Source organism: Xenopus laevis, chromosome 8L (assembly GCF_017654675.1).
Source record: "Xenopus laevis strain J_2021 chromosome 8L, Xenopus_laevis_v10.1, whole genome shotgun sequence".
NCBI lineage: Eukaryota > Metazoa > Chordata > Amphibia > Anura > Pipidae > Xenopus > Xenopus laevis.
This window is the reverse complement of record NC_054385.1, coordinates 85,003,907-85,023,693: the sequence shown is the minus strand read 5'-3', so window position 1 is coordinate 85,023,693 and position 19,787 is coordinate 85,003,907. Positions and strand designations below refer to the sequence as shown.

Genomic DNA, 19,787 nt, shown 5'->3' with positions numbered 1-19,787 from the left:
GTCAACAAAATCAAGCGTCAATTCAAATCATATGATTTACGCTCTGAAAACTTGATTTATCTAATTTTTCCTGAGAAAAGTTTAATAATTTGAAAAACTTGGATTATTGGACGAAAACCTGACTTTTTCAGATTATCCAGTGCAGATCACAATGTCAAGAAACAACTTCAGAGACATCTGCCATTGACTTCTACATGACCTCAACAGGTTTGAGATGGCAGAATTTTGGATTCAGATTTTTAGTAGCTTTGGGGTATGATATATCTCTAAAAAATTGAGGGTTTTTTCCACTAAGTTTTCCCCACTAAAACTTCAACCAGAAAAAATTGAGATTTACTACAGTATATGGGCCCATAAGTCTGAGTTAGGCTAGAGTTCTCAGGTAGTTTAAAGCCAGGACAGGCCATATAAAAGACATTATTGAAAATGTTTAGCATGGAACCCATTGGCTGTAGACACATAAACATTTCCACATTGCCAGAAGGAACGTTAACTTATGCAGGCTCATTTGTTGCTGGATAAATGTTGAAGAATGAATGCTCGTTCAACAACAAGAGCAAAATAAACCAGTGTGAGATTAGCACCATTCTGGTTTGAGAAAACATAGACCGAGACTAAATATTGTCACTCTCCACCAATAATTAATGCAGTAATACATGTCCATTTATAGAGCATGTGCTTTTACAATCCCTTAAACAAAAAAGGAAAAGGATGATTTAAATTGTTTAAGGCCCAAGATTGCTATCAATGTAAATATATTTTAGCAAATTGATAAAAGTCAAAGAGATTAAAGATCAAGTAGTTGCATAGACAAAAATGACCACCAGACCACTTATTATACCTTACCTGGAAAGAGGCTTTATTGAACATAGCTGTAAAAGTATTTTTCAGTTGAATTACTGAATCTGCACAAACATTTCTATAGAAGTAAAAAAAAAAAAAAAGAAAGAAAAAGAAAGAAAACGTTGTCATGGATTTACTAAATTTTCTTTGTGCTTTTTTTTATTTTGAACCAATTTCTGCAGTTATGGATTTTTATTATTTATTTGTAGCCCAATTACTTGCATAACATTTTGCAACCACCATGTTTAAAAGAACATAAAATAATTTCAGTCGATAAAATATTTTAAATGAAATTAAATGTTTTTTTAAAGTAAAAAAAAACTTCAAAATGTTCATAGCCAACAGTATAAGGGACATGAACAATGCATTGAAAAAGTGGCTGGTTAAGGTATGATAATCAGGTAGCTCAGTCATTTTTACAGTTTTATGTAAAATTGTATATTTGTTTCGAAACTTGCCAACATAATAAAATAATATATCACAGTCTGCACAGAGTCTGATTAAAGGGCAGAGGCATAAACCCTCAAAATTTTTAGATGAAGACTATTGTTCAGACCCAGTGTTTCAGTAGATGTCACTTGCATTGCAGTCGTAGATACTCAGAGCTTTTTCTGTTTCTCCTCTTGAGATCAGACTGATTTCATTTCAAATGTAGATAAGTGTAAGAAATCATTTTTTCATAAAAAAGTGGAGAGTATTTGAATAACTTTTCAAACCACCTTCAATATTTTTTGGAAATCTGAAAAATTATTTTGTCCAATTTTGACTTAAAGATATTAGATACTGACAAACAGATAACATGTGAGAAGGCCATGGCTGTTTAAAAAGGTGAGACAAAATAAATCGGATTCCAAGAATTTATGAATTAACGTTCTTCTGACAGCCTATTTTTAATCTGGCCTGTGGATTAGTACCCATAGGATGTACTTTGCTTATAAAATAGTTTATATTCCACAAACCACTCACAGCAGTGCAAGCTTATTCAGCTAACTTTTTAGGCTTGTTTAATTGAAGGCACTTGGTTTCCTGGCAATTTATAAAAGGTGGTGGTTTGGTTTATTTATTACACTTGATGAATTGGTCTTGGTGCCAGTGACTACAAGCAAAATCCTGCAGGTTGATGAAGATTTTAGGACAGGGCTGCTCTTCTTGGAGTCATTTTGCATGCAAAAAGATATAGAATACCTTTCATTTAGCAAAGCTATGATAATATGAAACAACTGTTCGGTGGAGCTTTGAGTGTAGAATGGAGGCAGCCAAGGCAAAAGGGCTTACTTTTTTTCTGTATTAAAAACCTTCTTGGATTGAAAATAAATGCCAGATCTTCACGTACCCTGTTTACTGTGAGGTTTAGTTGGCAGGCCATTAGGTGTCCATGGTAACTAGCAAACTATTCATTTGAAACAAAACCAGCCATGACTTTGTGCTTTGACAAGAAATTTCATTACTCCCTTTTAAAGGAGAATAATTAGATAATACTGAATTCACAACAGCCACAGAAGCACTTCAATTCAAGATCTCCTCTATTTGCAGGTCTTGTGTAGTTTGTAATAATTTATATTCCATGTTCGGTTCATTCCCAGTGCTTTAGTGAAGGACTCTTTGGTAGTTTGTTTTTCAGATGTCCATTTACAAAGACTCTTCTTCATACTGGTGCCTACGGAATCTTTTGTAGCCTCTGCCAGGATATGGTCACCTCTGATGACTTAAAACAGAGAGAAAAAGAAAAACTGGATACAGCCATATATGTATGAATGTCCCATTACCACCAGATGATGGAGCTGGAATAAAAAATAAAACACAAATAATTACTGGAAGTTCTTAATTTTGCATGAAACGTTTGATCAGATGCATTTAAATAACCAAACAGCTACACTTTTGGTCACCTCCAAAAAACAGCACTGCAGCTACCTCATTTGTTCTTGAAGTCAGCAGGGTTGGGCCATAATTGAAATCTACTAAACTTCTCTGCACTGAATGAATGAACTAGTATCAGAGAGTGAGAGAATCAGTGAGAGTGATTTACTAGGGTTCTAGATTTTATGATTTTGTATTCCAAACTGAATAAATTAATGTTTTGTATATATGTAGCTTACATAGCTACATTCAATTGTGACACCTAACTTTGCATAATAAAAATATTATTCTAATTGTAAGTAATATTTCATTATACATTTATTTTCAATGAGTTTTGAATTGTTTGTAAATATAATTGCTACAGGTTGTTAATCACAAAACATGCAAAGTCATTGTAAGAACTGGAGTCCTGTCTCAAGGAGCACTTCCATCCTAAGCTGCTGGCTCTTTCTAAAAGCACATGACCAGATAAAATGATCTAAGATGGCTGCCTACACATCAATATTGCAACTAAAAAAAATACACTTGCTGGTTCAGGAATTACATTTAAATTGTAGAGTGAATTATTTGCAGTGTAATTTAGAAATAAAAATGACATCATAAAATCATAAAAATCAAGACAGAATCCCTTTAAGCTCTCAGTTTATCACCATACTAATATCATAACACAACAAAGAAAATAATTTTCAATTCAGAATGTTCGGGACCTGAGATTTTCCGAATAAGAGATTTTTCTGTAATTTGGATCTCCATACCTTAAGTCTACACCAGTAATATAATTTTTTTTTAAATTCGTTAGTATAGAACGAAAAAAAAACCCACAACGACAAATTAAACTTTTAAATTGCTAAGTCTTTATTAAGAAATAAGTTACCGAAACTCCGCTTGCGCTCTTCTTCAGAAAAGGCTACAGGGCGATGATCCATCATGCAGAGTTTGATTTCTCCTCCCTGGCTATTGCCTATAAGGAAGGCAGGGAGGAGAAATTGAACGTTGCACGATGGATTACCGGATCGTCTTTTCTGAAGAGGAGCGCAAGCGGAGTTTCAGTAAGTTATTTCTTAATAAAGACTTAGCGATTTAAAGTTTAATTTGTCTTTGTGGAGTTTTTTTTGTTCTATACTAACAAATTAAAAAAAAAACATTTGATGTTACTGGTCCTTTAAGAATAACTGAAACATTAATAAAACCCAATAAAATCCAAAGTTTAAAAGTTCAGCGCTAAATGAAGCTCACGGGAAAAAATAGGATGAAGAGGATAAACAATAAAAAAAAAGTGTAGTATTTACTTATAACGTTGTAGTTCCACACTTTCATATATTTCCAATTATACCTTTAGTGTGATTATCCTTTATAAGTCACCACATGTGGGAGTTTGAGTGGGTACTTACAAACGTTTTAGCTGTAACATGTAAAAATCTTCTGATGTGCACATGTTACAGCTAAAATGTTTGTAAGTACCCACTCGAACTCCCACACATGGTGACTTATAAAGGATATTCACACTAAAGGTATAATTGGGAATATATGAAAGTGTGAAACTACAACGTTATAAGTAAATACTACACTTACATTTTACACAAAATACTACACAAAATCTTTTTTTATTGTTTTCCTTCTTTATCCTATTTTTGTCCCTGAGCTCAATTTAGCACTGACCTTTTAAACTTTGGATTTTATTGCTTATTTAGAGCTTGTGTCATCTTTGTTCATCTTTTTTTAAGCAAATGCAATTAATAAAACCCAATGGGATTGTTTTGCCTCCAATTAGGATGAATTGTATGTTGGTTTGGATCAAGTACATGGTACTGTTTCATTATGTTTCATATTGTATTATTTGATTATAATGGAGGAATGGTAGATGACCTTCCCGTAATTTGGAGCTTTCTGGATAATGGGTTTCTGAATAATGGATTTCATATCTGTATTTGAGAAGGCACTCATTGGGGCAAGATTTATCAAAGTGAAATTAGAGCTCGCCACAGGGAAACTCCTCCATTCTCAATTCAATCTTTTGGGATCTTTACAGTTGTATCTTTAAATAGAGCACACCATATGGTAAATACAGGTCTAAACACTCCATAGGATGTAGGAGTTTTCCTGCAGTGAGCTGTAATTTCACACTTTTATAAAACTGCCTTATAGAATCCTGTGAAAGAAAAAAGTAGTTTATTCCCTTGCATGTACCTTACAAACTGTAAATAACATTTTTTGATTTTACTATTCTGGTTCACATGGCATTTTATGTGTGCCTACTTCAATATAAGGATCCTGTAAAAACATTCTTTATTCTTTTGTAATTCAAAATAAGATAACAGCTAAAATATACATACTGGTATCAGGCTGATCTATTATTGAACATTCCCCCTCCATGATAGATATATCATCTATAGCAATGTCTCCTTCGATTCCATCACCTCGAACCCCTTCAAATATTAGCTGCAATGAGAATTAAAGATAGAATATCATCAAAAAGGGGTTTGGAATGTTTGTTAGGTAAGCTTATTTATAATGTTCAGTTTAACGCACCTCTGCTAGTAAGCGGTATTTTTTACCTGTTTTTACCAGAGTAAGCTGATTAAAAATCAGTTACCTTTGGGAATCTGTTGTTCCTTAATGGTTGCCATTCTGTAAGTTTTGTATAATTTATTTAAATGTGAAAATGTATATTGTTTCAAATTATTTTGCCAGATGAGAGGGACGTATAGGCTATGGGTGCCTCCAAGCTCTGCCACAATCCAACAGACGTACTTTAGCAACAGTATCATGGGGGTAATGTAATAAAAGGAGCAAAGTAAGTCCATAGCAACCAACCAGCAGCTGGCATTTACTGGTCAGCTATTTTAAAGCAAATATCTGATTGACTGCTATGGGTTACTAGACCTGGGCAAACATTACATCTTTTATTATGCTTAAAGTCTTAAGTGATATTGTCAAGTTCTCTAAGTACAATACATACAGTCTTAAATAGAATAAAAGCCCATTGAGAGATCCACACTTCTAAAACATGGCCATAGTATTCCAAAGTATTGTGCTTGCACGACAAAACACTGAAACTCGATATCTCATAGGCACACAGATAAATATGTGACTAAGCATCTAACGTACAATCTTGAGTACAAAAACATGCATTAACAATGGGAATCATCATGGTCCATCATTTAGATTGTTTTGACCCCTGGGAACTCAGACACTCTCTTTGAAAGAAAAAAAGCCTCCTCTACATGTTCCTGGATTAGGACTAATATCTGTCACTGGAATTTTAACAATGTTTATTTAACTTCTGTCCCTGGACTGTAAATAGTACCAGTAGCTGTGTAAAATGCATGAGATAAGCTCTGAAAGATTTTCTGAAACAATTTCATGCAGGCCTATGAAAATATTTATGAAAAACTTTAAATTAATACTGTGTACAAAATTTATTGCAGTTTGCTAGGTATTTTGGGGCCATTACGGGGTAATTTTGTCTTATTATTCCTTTTACAATCCATTTTAATTTAAAATGCTTTGATTTTCATATATAGAAGCTTAATTATATATGCGCATAAAAATTGTTTGCTTCATGCGTGCCAATGTTACTCAGAGATAACCTATCATTTATATAGCTATCGTTTCAGTCTGACAAGTTTATCACCAATTTGGGGATTAAACATTTTGTGAAAGCAGGCTAATATTTTATTTATCTACTATGATAATATTTTGACATTTTAGAATTTCTGACAACTTTTAAATTATTCATAATATTTTAGGACTTTAAAATATATTAACTGTTCCATTCTGCAATGAAATCACAATATATTAGTATCAATTTAAGCATGGCAAGCAAAGCATTGCAGAAAACTTAGGTTGGTATTAGGGATGTCGCGGACTGTTCGCCCGCGAACTAGTTCGCGCGAACATCGGGTGTTCGCGTCCGCCGAATGTTCGCCAATTTGGGTTCGCCATAGCTGGCGCTTATTTTTGACCTCTCACCCCAGACCAGCAGATACATGGCAGCCAATCAGGAAGCTCTCCCTCCTGGACCACCCCCACACCCCCTGGACCACTCCCCTTCCATATATAAACTGAAGCCCTGCAGCGTTTTTTCATTCTGCCTGTGTGTGCTTGGAAGAGCTAGTGTAGGGAGAGAGCTGTTAGTGATTTGAGGGACAGTTGATAGTAACTTTGCTGGCTAGTAATCTACTTGATACTGCTCTGTATTGTAGGGACAGAACTCTGCAGGGATTTGAGGGACATTTTAGGTTAGGTAGCTTTGCTGGCTAGTAATCTACCTTCTACTGCAGTGCTCTGTGTGTAGCTGCTGTGGGCACTGCTGCTGATCTCTCATCTGCTGACTGCTGTAATAACCCAATAGTCCTTGTAAGGACTGCTTTTATTTTCTTTTTTGTTTTTTTACTTTGCTAGTTGCTACTATAAGAGCCCAGTGCTATTAGTCTAGCTGTGTTGGGGTGGGGAGTGGGACTGGTGTGCTGCTCCTAGTAGTTCAGCACCAACCAGAGTAATTTTTTTTTTTAATATATATATATATTTTTTTATTTTACTTATCTCACTGTTCTTTAACGTGTCCAGTGCTGTTTGCTGTTCTTCATAGTAGTGCACCAATAGTAGTGCACTTGCAGGCATTATTTGCCCAGTGTGTTCTTCAAACAACGGCCAGCTAGCTGTGTGAGCTTGTTCACATTCTGTCTAAATATCAATAATAATACCGTCTCCAGAAACACCACCTGAGTGACGTTTTTCAAGCAGCAATAATATATTCCGTATCCACTGCTGTAGTGTATACGTTGACCTTGCAGGCATTGTTTCAATTTGTTTGCCCAGTGTGTTCTTCATTTTCAAACAACGGCCAGCTAGCTGTGTGAGCTTGTTCACATTCTGTCTAAATATCAATAATAATACCGTCTCCAGAAACACCACCTGAGTGACGTTTTTCAAGCAGCAATAATATATTCCGTATCCACTGCTGTAGTGTATACGTTGACCTTGCAGGCATTGTTTCAATTTGTTTGCCCAGTGTGTTCTTCATTTTTTTCAAACAACGGCCACCTAGCTGTGTGAGCTTGTTCACATTCTGTCTAAATATCAATAATAATACCGTCTCCAGAAACACCACCTGAGTGACGTTTTTCAAGCAGCAATAATATATTCCGTATCCACTGCTGTAGTGTATACGTTGACCTTGCAGGCATTGTTTCAATTTGTTTGCCCAGTGTGTTCTTCATTTTCAAACAACGGCCAGCTAGCTGTGTGAGCTTGTTCACATTCTGTCTAAATATCAATAATAATACCGTCTCCAGAAACACCACCTGAGTGACGTTTTTCAAGCAGCAATAATATATTCGGTATCCACTGCTGTAGTGTATACGTTGACCTTGCAGGCATTGTTTCAATTTGTTTGCCCAGTGTGTTCTTCATTTTCAAACAACGGCCACCTAGCTGTGTGAGCTTGTTCACATTCTGTCTTAATATCAATAATAATACCGTCTCCAGAAACACCACCTGAGTGACGTTTCTCAAGCAGCAATAATATATTCCGTATCCACTGCTGTAGTGTATACATTGACCTTGCAGGCATTGTTTCAATTTGTTTGCCCAGTGTGTTCTTCATTTTCAAACAACGGCCAGCTAGCTGTGTGAGCTTGTTCACATTCTGTCTAAATATCAATAATAATACCGTCTCCAGAAACACCACCTGAGTGGCGTTTTTCAAGCAGCAATAATATATTCCGTATCCACTGCTGTAGTGTATACGTTGACCTTGCAGGCATTGTTTGCCCAGTGTGTTCTTCATTTTCAAACAACGGCCACCTAGCTGTGTGAGCCTGTTCACATTCTGTCTAAATATCAATAATAATACCGTCTCCAGAAACACCACCTGAGTGACTTTTTCAAGCAGCAATAATATATTCCGTATCCACTGCTGTAGTGTATACGTTGACCTTACAGGCATTGTTTCAATTTGTTTGCCCAGTGTGTTCTTCATTTTCAAACAACGGCCACCTAGCTGTGTGAGCTTGTTCACATTCTGTCTAAATATCAATAATAATACCGTCTCCAGAAACACCACCTGAGTGACGTTTTTCAAGCAGCAATAATATATTCCGTATCCACTGCTGTAGTGTATACGTTGACCTTGCAGGCATTGTTTCAATTTGTTTGCCCAGTGTGTTCTTCATTTTCAAACAACGGCCACCTAGCTGTGTGAGCTTGTTCACATTCTGTCTAAATATCAATAATAATACCGTCTCCAGAAACACCACCTGAGTGACGTTTTTCAAGCAGCAATAATATATTACGTATCCACTGCTGTAGTGTATACGTGGACCTTACAGGCATTGTTTGCCCAGTGTGTTCTTCATTTTCAAACAACGGCCACCTAGCTGTGTGAGCTTGTTCACATTCTGTCTAAATATCAATAATAATACCGTCTCCAGAAACACCACCTGAGTGACGTTTTTCAAGCAGCAATAATATATTCCGTATCCACTGCTGTAGTGTATACGTTGACCTTGCAGGCATTGTTTGCCCAGTGTGTTCTTCATTTTCAAACAACGGCCACCTAGCTGTGTGAGCTTGTTCACATTCTGTCTAAATATCAATAATAATACCGTCTCCAGAAACACCACCTGAGTTGTTGTTGTTTTAAAAAAAATGCCAGGCAAAGGCAGGTCGCCACGCAGAGGCACTAGGGGCCGTGCTGCTATGCTATCCTGTGGCCCTAGGAAATTGCCCAGTTTTACAAAGGCAATTACCCTGAACTCCCAAAATGCTGAAGAGGTAGTTGACTGGCTTACACAGCACACCCCATCCTCTACCGTTTCTAACTTTGCCACAACATCCTCATCCTCCTCTGCTATGGGCACCCCACGTAACACTTCCTCCACCACCGGCGCCCCTTCTTCACTGGAGTCAGAGGAGTTATTTACACATGAGTTTCTTGAACTGAGTGATGCGCAACCATTATTGGCAGAAGAAGATGAAGGAGATGAGGACGTTACACCAGATATAATTCTGGCAGACAACACAACAGAGATGGACATAATGAGTGATGAGGAGGTCCCCGCTGCTGCTTCCTTCTGTGAGCTGTTAGAAGAAATTGATGCATCTGAGGAGAATGATGATGAGGAGATTGATGTTTTGTGGGTGCCCAGTAGAAGAGAGCAAGAGGAGGATAGTTCAGATGGAGAGACGGAGAGTCAGAGAGGCAGGAGGAGAATAAGACTTAGAAGAAGCAGGGAGGACAGCTCGCAGGGAACAGTAGGGCAACAACATGTATCGCCACCTGTGGTCAGCCGGCCAACGCACCCGCCATTGCCGCCAACTTCTACTGTTACCGCCAGATTGCCAGCTTCAAATAGGTCAGCAGTGTGGGATTTTTTTAATGTGTGTGCCTCTGACAAAAGCGTTGTAATTTGCAATGAGTGCAGTCAGAAACTGAGTCTTGGGAAGCCCAACACCCACATAGGTACAACTTCTATGCGAAGGCACATGAACGGCAAGCACAAAGCACTATGGGAGCAACACCTCAAAGGCAGCAGACAAACTAAAAGCCACCCTCCTTCTGGTCCAGCATCTTACTGCTCTACCTCTGCTGTCCTTGACCCGTCTGAACCACCCTTCACTCCGCCTTCCACCTTGACCACCAGTTCCCAGTCATCTGTCCCCAGCCAAGTTTCTGTGAGGGCCATGTTTGAGCGTAAGAAGCTAATGTCTGCGAGTCACCCCCTTGCCCGGCGTCTGACAGCTGGTTTGTCTGCACTCTTAGCCCGCCAGCTTTTACCATACCAGCTGGTGGACTCTGAGGCCTTCCGCAAATTTGTAGCAATTGGGACACCGCAGTGGAAGGTACCCAGCCGCAATTTTTTTTCAAAGAAGGGAATACCACACCTGTACCACCATGTGCAGAGCCAAGTCACCGCATCTCTGTCACTTAGTGTTGGGGCAAAGGTCCATATGACTACTGACGCATGGTCCTCCAAGCATGGTCAGGGCAGGTATGTCACCTACACTGCCCACTGGGTGAATTTGGTTATGGCTGGGAAGCAGGGAATGCGTGGCTCAACAACAACAGTGGAGTTGGTGTCACCGCCACGGATTGCACGCGGTTCTGCCACCACCTCTACTCCTCCTTCGCTCTCTACCTCGTCTTCTTCCTCTGCTTCCTCCTCCTCTGCTGCTGGGTCCTCCACACCTGTGCACCCCCAGCTCCCCCTAGGCTATTCGACGTGCCAGGTACGCCGTTGTCATGCTGCAACAACAAAGAGCCGTCAATGAATACCTGTTTGAACTGGGTGGTAGGACTGGATCTGCAGAGCTGGGAATTTTTTTCCCCCGTTACTGGGTGCTTATGCGCGATGCCTGCAGGCTCATGCGCCCTTTTGAAGAGGTTACAAACATGGTCAGTCGCATCGAAGGCACCATCAGCGACCTAATACCCTTTGCTTTCTTCCTGGAGCGTGCCGTGCGACGAGTGACAGATGAGGCTGTAGACCAGCGTGACGAGGAGCAGGAAGCACGATTTCTGGTCAGAATCACCAGAACGAGCCCAGGCACCTGCTGCAACGCAGGGAGAGGTGTCAGAAGTGGAGTCAGAGGAGGAAGGTGGCTTTGTGGAGGAGGAGGACCAACAGGAGCAGGCTTCCCAGGGGGCTTGTGGTGACCGTTTGGGGACCCCTGGTCTTGTACGTGGCTGGGGGGAGGAGACCGTGGATGATGTAGTCCTTGATAACAAGGAAGCGGAGATGGATACCTCTGCATCCAACCTTGTGAGAATGGGGTCTTTCATGCTGTCATGCCTGTTGAAGGACCCCCGTATCCAGAGGCTTAAGGAGAAGGACCTGTACTGGGTCGCAACACTACTAGACCCTCGGTACAAGCATAAAGTGGCAGAAATGTTACCAACGTACCACAAGTCCGAAAGGATGCCGCATTTACAAACCAGCCTGCAAAACATGTTGTACAATGCTTTTAAGGGTGATGTCACTTCAGGAACTCATCAACATTCCAGGGGCAGAGGTGCCAGTAATCCTGCCACGAGCGCCCCTGCAAGGACAATGCACTTTGGCCACTCTGTAACGTCAGACATGCAAATGTTTTTCAGTCCAAGGCAGCGCCAGAACCCTTCGGGATCCACCCTCAAAGAACGCCTCGACCGGCAGGTAGCGGACTACCTGGCATTAACTGCAGATATCGACACTCTGAGGAGCGATGAACCCCTGGACTACTGGGTGCGCAGGCTTGATCTGTGGCCAGAGCTGTCACAATTTGCCATGAACCTCTTGTCTTGCCCCGCCTCAAGTGTCCTCTCAGAAAGGACCTTCAGTGCAGCAGGAGGGATTGTAACTGAGAAGAGAACTCGCCTAGGTCACAAAAGTGTGGATTACCTGACCTTTATTAAAATGAACGAGGCATGGATCTCAGAGGGTTACTGCACGCCGGAAGACTTGTTCTGACTCCCCATGCAGCTGTCCTTTTCTGCACGCCGCATGACTCCACACACAGCTGTCCTTTAGCGTCCTCCTCCCTCCGCCACCGTTACAAACTAGGGTGCAAACCCTATTGGTTTCATTTTAAGCAAAACTTTTTGGACAGGTAAATCCTGAGTTTTTCTGGCCTCTGTGCTTCAGTGGCTGCAACCAAAAAAATTCATATTTTCAGCATTTATATGGCATATTTTTTCTGGCCTCTGTGCTTCAGTGGCTGCGACCAAAAAAAATGACTATTTTCAGCATTTATATGGCATATTTTTTCTGGCCTCTGTGCTTCAGTGGCTGCGACAAAAAAAAAGACTATTTTTAGCATTTATATGGCATATTTTTTCTGGCCTCTGTGCTTCAGTGGCTGCGACCAAAAAAAATCATATTTTCAGCATTTATATGGCATATTTTTTCTGGCCTCTGTGCTTCAGTGGCTGCGACCAAAAAAAATGACTATTTTCAGCATTTATATGGCATATTTTTTCTGGCCTCTGTGCTTCAGTGGCTGCGACCAAAAAAAATGACTATTTTCAGCATTTATATGGCATATTTTTTCTGGCCTCTGTGCTTCAGTGGCTGCGACAAAAAAAATGACTATTTTTAGCATTTATATGGCATATTTTTTCTGGCCTCTGTGCTTCAGTGGCTGCGACAAAAAAAAATTCATATTTTCAGCATTTATATGGCATATTTTTTCTGGCCTCTGTGCTTCAGTGGCTGCGACCAAAAAAAATGACTATTTTCAGCATTTATATGGCATATTTTTTCTGGCCTCTGTGCTTCAGTGGCTGCGACAAAAAAAAATTCATATTTTCAGCATTTATATGGCATATTTTTTCTGGCCTCTGTGCTTCAGTGGCTGCGACCAAAAAAATGACTATTTTCAGCATTTATATGGCATATTTTTTCTGGCCTCTGTGCTTCAGTGGCTGCGACCAAAAAAAAAATGACTATTTTCAGCATTTATATGGCATATTTTTTCTGGCCTCTGTGCTTCAGTGGCTGCGACAAAAAAAATGACTATTTTTAGCATTTATATGGCATATTTTTTCTGCCCTCTGTGCTTCAGTGGCTGCGACAAAAAAAAATTCATATTTTCAGCATTTATATGGCATATTTTTTCTGGCCTCTGTGCTTCAGTGGCTGCGACCAAAAAAAATGACTATTTTCAGCATTTATATGGCATATTTTTTCTGGCCTCTGTGCTTCAGTGGCTGCGACAAAAAAAATGACTATTTTTAGCATTCATATGGCATATTTTTTCTGGCCTCTGTGCTTCAGTGGCTGCGACCAAATGTTTTTATATTTTTAGCATTCATATGGCATATTTTTTCTGGCCTCTGTGCTTCAGTGGCTGCGACAAAAAAAATGACTATTTTTAGCATTTATATGGCATATTTTTTCTGCCCTCTGTGCTTCAGTGGCTGCGACAAAAAAAAATTCATATTTTTAGCATTTATATGGCATATTTTTTCTGGCCTCTGTGCTTCAGTGGCTGCGACAAAAAAAAAATTATATTTTTAGCATTCATATGGCATATTTTTTCTGGCCTCTGTGCTTCAGTGGCTGCGACCAAAAAAAATGACTATTTTCAGCATTTATATGGCATATTTTTTCTGGCCTCTGTGCTTCAGTGGCTGCGACAAAATGTTTTTATATTTTTAGCATTCATATGGCATATTTTTTCTGGCCTCTGTGCTTCAGTGGCTGCGACCAAAAAAATGACTATTTTTAGCATTTATATGGCATATTTTTTCTGGCCTCTGTGCTTCAGTGGCTGCGACAAATTTTTTTTATATTTTTAGCATTCATATGGCATATTTTTTCTGGCCTCTGTGCTTCAGTGGCTGCCACCAAAAAAAATGACTATTTTCAGCATTTATATGGCATATTTTTTCTGGCCTCTGTGCTTCAGTGGCTGCGACAAAAAAAACATAATTTTTCAGGAAAGTACACATGCCTAATTTTTCAGGGTTCTGCAACAGTGGCAAAATCGCATCTTTTATGGTCACCGCAGGTGATCAATAAAGTAGACCAAAACTGGGCCCACACTGCAGAATCAGTGTTTTTTGGTTCACTTCACTGTACATTGAATTACCTCTGCCTGACCGTGCACGTGCGCACAAGCACGGTGACTGCTAAACACACCACTACAGAAATATTGCCACCAACAGGACGAACATCCTGGAGGTGACAAGCAACTAGTAATTAAAAACTATTATTTGCTCACTTGACGGTATCATTCATGAAAGCTCTTTGCGTTTTTTTGTGTTGCAGTAAAGTAAGCGCCGCGTTTTGTCTTTGCGTGTGAACAGGCTGTAACCTTTACACGACTTGATTGGCATGTAGACGCCGGACGTTTTAAAGCAGTTTATTACACAAGTTTAGAAATGTAGTGTGATTTCTGCCCTTTACAGCACAAAACGCAGCGCTGTGTCAACAATGTATTTTTTAGATACATTTTTGCCCTTGATCCCCCTCTGGCATGCCACTATCCAGGTCGTTGCACCCTTTAAACAACTTTAAAATCATTTTTCTGGCCAGAAATGTCTTCTCTAGCTTTTAAAATTCGCCTTCCCATTGAAGTCTATGGGGTTCGCGAACCGTTCGCATTTTTGACGCAAGTTCGCGAATATGTTCGCGAACATTTTTTCCGACGTTCGCTACATCCCTAGTTGGTATAAGCATCCTTTATTACTTTGAAAGTAACACTACTGATAAATCATGGAGTATTTAAAAACATATACAAATAATTTCCTATAAAGAAGAATATTAACATCAGTTTAGGAAATGAAGTAGACAATGTGCTGTTTTTAAATAAATATTTAGTCATCTCTTTGCATCAAATTTGCTCCAACTACATTTTTAGCCACCTCTCCCATACTCTATTTCTATTGTACTGTTAGGACTAAGGCATATATAGAGTTTTGATTGCAAATCAAAATACTATTACTCCTACCTAATTGCTTCTCATCTACTTGAAGTGAGAGTGCACAGTTCTTCTAGCACAATAAATTGATTCTGAAAGCATATTATAAAGGCTAATTCCATATAGTAAGTAGATGGAGTTTAGCATAGCTAGAATACCTTATCCCCCAAGAAGCTAAATTGCTCAGCATTTTAGCATCATAAGACTATAGGGGCAAATTAACTAAAGGGTGAAGTGACAAACACTAGCAAAAATTCACCTGCGTGACGTCATTTCCGAAATTCACTGATTTACTAATGGTCGCTGGTGTAACTTCACTAGCGAAGGAGATAGACTCTAGCAGTACTTTGCTCCCTAACTCCAGGCAAATTTGCGAATGGATGTAACTACGCAGCCAGACTTGCCTTCACCACCTCAGAAAAAAAATTCTAAGTCCCAAAAAAACGCTAGCGTCTTTTTCCTTTTTTCAGGGTGATAGGCTGCAAAAGAGTTTAAAATTGTTTTGGGGTAACCTGCTTCCCCCCTACAACTCTATTTTCTTATATTAAGGTTTCCCAGGCTTGTGTAGTGTAATGTATTTGCTGCAACATATACGTCCATTCAACTTTAACTTCCCACCATATGCAAATTAGGCAATGCTAGCGCAACTTTGGTTCGCTTGGCGCAGTAATGCCAGCAACCTCGCCATTATTCGGCACCCTGGATGCAACTTCATATTTTAGTGAATTAGCATTGTCCTGGAGAATCTACGCCTGGCGAAGTGTTACATTGTGAGCAAAGCCTTCGCAGGCGAATTTTAGGAGGTTAATGATTTTGTGCCTATATATTAGTGGGTTAGTTTGCAGAGAAATATATGCCAGGGATACTTGCAATGGGTTGTCAAAAAAGCATCCATTGTATTGTTCCAATTTGTAGTCAGCTGAATGGTTACTAAGGGTAACTGCATTGGTGCAATGTATCAATTGTATTAGCACTGGTACAGCAATGGTAACCATAAAGCACCTTTTTGTTTGTCCTATAATAATAAATGTAGTATGCATAAACATTCCTATTTACAGATTTTGCATTTCATTAACACATAAATTATAAGCCTAAACCACATATAATACACTTTTGAGAATATTTGAAGTGATGTGGCAATAAAGGGAAACCTTTATCACTGGTCTAAAGCATATCTTAGATCCCCAAGGTCCTATTTAGGATAACATTTATTGAAAATAAGATTAGAGTTGTGATTTAAGGCCAGGTGATTTAAAAATATATACAGTTTTATTATACATCCAAATATTTTCATTAAAAATCTGGCCAGCCAGGAACACAATAAATAACCGTATAATATATTTAAAAAAAATATATATATATATATACTACAGGTAGGTGGTCACTTGCTTTGTGATATGTGGTTACCCCAATTTTTCTAAGTCACAGTTAGGCAACGTGAATAAAAGTCAAATGGGGGTTGTAGTTCTACAACTCAGGCAAATTGGTATTTCTGCGATTGAGCAAGATGAAAAAGCTGAGAGTTGCGGTTTTCCAACTTATACAATTATGTATGGTGTGAGTTGTGGTTCTCCAATAATGGAATGCATGGTAACTCTCCCAGTGGGTTAACAGGCTATTGACGTAAGGTATGAGTAAGAGATATTTTCCAAAGGGGATAACTGTGGCATCCCCAATTGAAAAAGCCCCCAAACTATTTAGATTGATCTCACCAGACCCTGCGTCCCAGTCCATCTTTTTTGCATGCATACTGCTTTTCAAATTTTTTACTTTTAAATCAAGATGGAGATATTTACTCCAAAACTGGGTGGGTTATTTACTGTACTATATATATATTATAATACAATACTGCACTGTGGTACATATCCCCCCTTACCAGATAAAAAGGCCTTATGTAAGACAGTCAAGATGCAAGTGTAAGAGCACAAAGAGGCAGCACTTCCTCTGGGACTTTTCTGCATTCTGCACTTTGCAGTTGCTTAAAAACCTGTTGCGGTCTTTTGCACCTTGTACCTGCTGGTGCCCATTAGTTTGCTCATCTAAATGATATGCAAGTTAGGTGGTGAAAAAGGGGACCGCTCCCAGTCTGTCCTTAGTGAATAAAGCACAGCCAAACTCAGGAGCACTGTCATCATTAGAGAGGCACAGGTCAAATATTTTGCAGCTAATGATAAAACAGAGGCTTCCTATGTTTCTGGGATCAGTTAATGAAATAAATCTATTTTGTAAATGATCATTTTGCTTGTTCTGGAAGTTGTATTTTGCCACAAATTCTAATTATACATATTTTAGGGCAACTTTTGACAATACTAAAAAGCTACATCCTAATTAAGCCAAACCTGGTCTATGAACTCTAACTTTAAAGGCAGTAGTGGTTTCGCGGCGAATTTGCGCGATTCGCCGCCAGCGAATAAATTCGCAAAACGCTGCGAAAATTTGGCAGAAAAAATTCGCCGGCGTCAAAAAATTTTTTCGCCTCGTCAAAAAAAAAAAACGGGCGCTGCCGTCAAAAACGAGACGGCGGCGTCAAAAAAGAGACAGTGGCGCCGTTTCGCAAATTTTCCGGCGAAGCGAAACGGCGCAAATTCGCCCATCGCTAAAAGGCAGGCTTTGAAAATGTTTGAAAGATTTTTCAAGATAATCTGTACTTTGTCTTGTGTTATTAGCCATTACTTTAAACCTTAGGGAAGCCTTTTTACAAAGATGCCTGACTGCAATGGATACCTTGTTTGTTTGTCCAGAATAAATGAAAAAGCAACATTAATAAGTATGTCCGGCAAGTTAAGCAGGCAATATGACTTGCAAAGGCTTTAAACACTGTGGGGACATATATTTATATGTGTTACACATGGCTGTGATTAAGAAAACAGTGATGAAAGAGCTCCACGGACCTTGGATGATGTTAGCAGACTACACTACCTGCAAATTGTTAAATGCTGCTATAGACTCATATTACTTTCTGAGTTGCAGGTATAGTAGAAAGAATCTTCTTCACAAAGCATAAAATTGTCACTCAAGATCTGTGGTCAATAGATTGATTGAATACAAGAAATAAGACAAGCTATAAACTGTTTCACAGCAGATGCTATAATGTAATTCTGTATTTTATATTTATCTGTAAGGTCGTTTTTTTTTTCAGTGTATACACGTAGAAAAAATTGTTTTGGGTGTTATATTGGCTATGTTGCATTTCTGTGTGCCTCTTGCTCATATTTTCCTATGTCTTTTTAAACAGTTGTAACCATTTCTATATGTTTGTGTGTGTGAGTGTGTTATTATTTTTCCATGAGTTTCAACCCAAAAGCTAACCCATTAAGACTATACATGCAAAACATTATCCTCATCAAAGGAGCTAAATAGATCCCAAGTTAGAGTAGGAAGGAATAGGTTTAAAAAGGAGTAGGAACACATTCTCCACAAAACAGATACAATGATATATTCATCCCTTTTGCGTTGGTAATGTATGCACATTATGAATAAAATGTATGCCACACATATATTTTATTGCTTCAGTCCATTAACATTAGAGAACAGTGAAAAACAATGTGCATGTTAACAAGCTTGGAATGAAAATTCTGTCGTGTACTTACCTGAAATGAAGATGTTGGGTGTATATTTAGATGCGCCTGCTTCCACTGCTCGCCTTTATTTCCTCTTGCCGACCATAATGGAATATCTGTGCTAGTTTGTCCTTTCAAGCGAAGTAATATATTCAATGTTCCTAACAAAAAATTATATATATATATATATATATATAAACTACTTTATATTCTGTTTTGACCCTGCACTTATATCAATTATATATAAACACATAAGGGGTTTGTTCATTTTCGGTGCTACTGGTCAACAGATAACTGTTTAACAAGAGATTATTTCAAAAACTTTAAAACAGCATTGTGCTGAATTAATCACATAAATAACTATAGTGCTCAATAAAATTCTTTTAGGTTTGTTGTAACAATTCGTTTCCCAATCAACCGCTCTAGTACTGTAGATCTGATTACCTTTATACACAGCCACTTTTGTAAAATACCATGGCATTAAACAGGGCGACACAGTATTTCTCAAAAGACTTGCAGCATCTTGCAGGGTTATATGTGAGGTCCAGGAAAGATTAGAATGACAGCTCTTATTCAGCTAGGATCAAGTGGCATTGTAAGGGAGAAAATTACAACAATCAGGCTATAGTACATGTCAAGAGGTTAATCTGATCACTAAAATGACACTGCTTGTCCAGATTGCTCTGTGTTGTCAAAAGTGACAAAAGGTTTCTTTCCTCCAGGAACGTGTTTGTTACACAGGGGATGACCAATTGAAGCTACATTTAATTAGGAATGAAAGGTTTTTGCTGCTTCTAAACAACAAACAACTAAATCTACAGTGCTCAAGATTTTCTACAGTCGTTAAGATACTCTCTGACAATAGTATGTTTCAGGACAAACTGCATATTACCAGCCATCGTTAAACATTCCGAGGATTCAATGTTAATGACTCTTAGGGGCTTATTTATTAAACCTCAATTTTTTCTGGTCGGGCTTTTTGGGGCAAAACGTAAATTTCCTGTGGGAAAAAAACGTAAATTTTTTGAGATTTATTATACCCCAATGCTGCAAAAATCCGAATCTGAAAATCCGCCATCTCAGACCTGTCGAGGTCCTGTATAAGTCAATGGGAGAGGCACC

General features: G+C 38.8%; 1 protein-coding gene across 2 annotated transcripts in view; it reads right to left on the bottom strand.

Moving 5' to 3' along the window:
* Positions 1–835: 835 nt before the first annotated feature.
* Positions 836–19,787, bottom strand: part of LOC108698967 (MAM domain-containing glycosylphosphatidylinositol anchor protein 2) — a 345,565-nt gene continuing 326,613 nt past the window's right edge. For both annotated transcript variants that reach the window (XM_041573045.1, XM_041573044.1), the window contains exons 15-17: positions 18,696–18,826; positions 5,034–5,139; positions 836–2,624 (exon numbers count right to left, since the gene is read on the bottom strand). In XM_041573045.1, the coding sequence (XP_041428979.1) occupies positions 2,536–2,624; positions 5,034–5,139; positions 18,696–18,826 (326 nt within the window). In that variant the 3' untranslated portion in view covers positions 836–2,535. The remainder of the gene's footprint in view (positions 2,625–5,033; positions 5,140–18,695; positions 18,827–19,787) is intronic.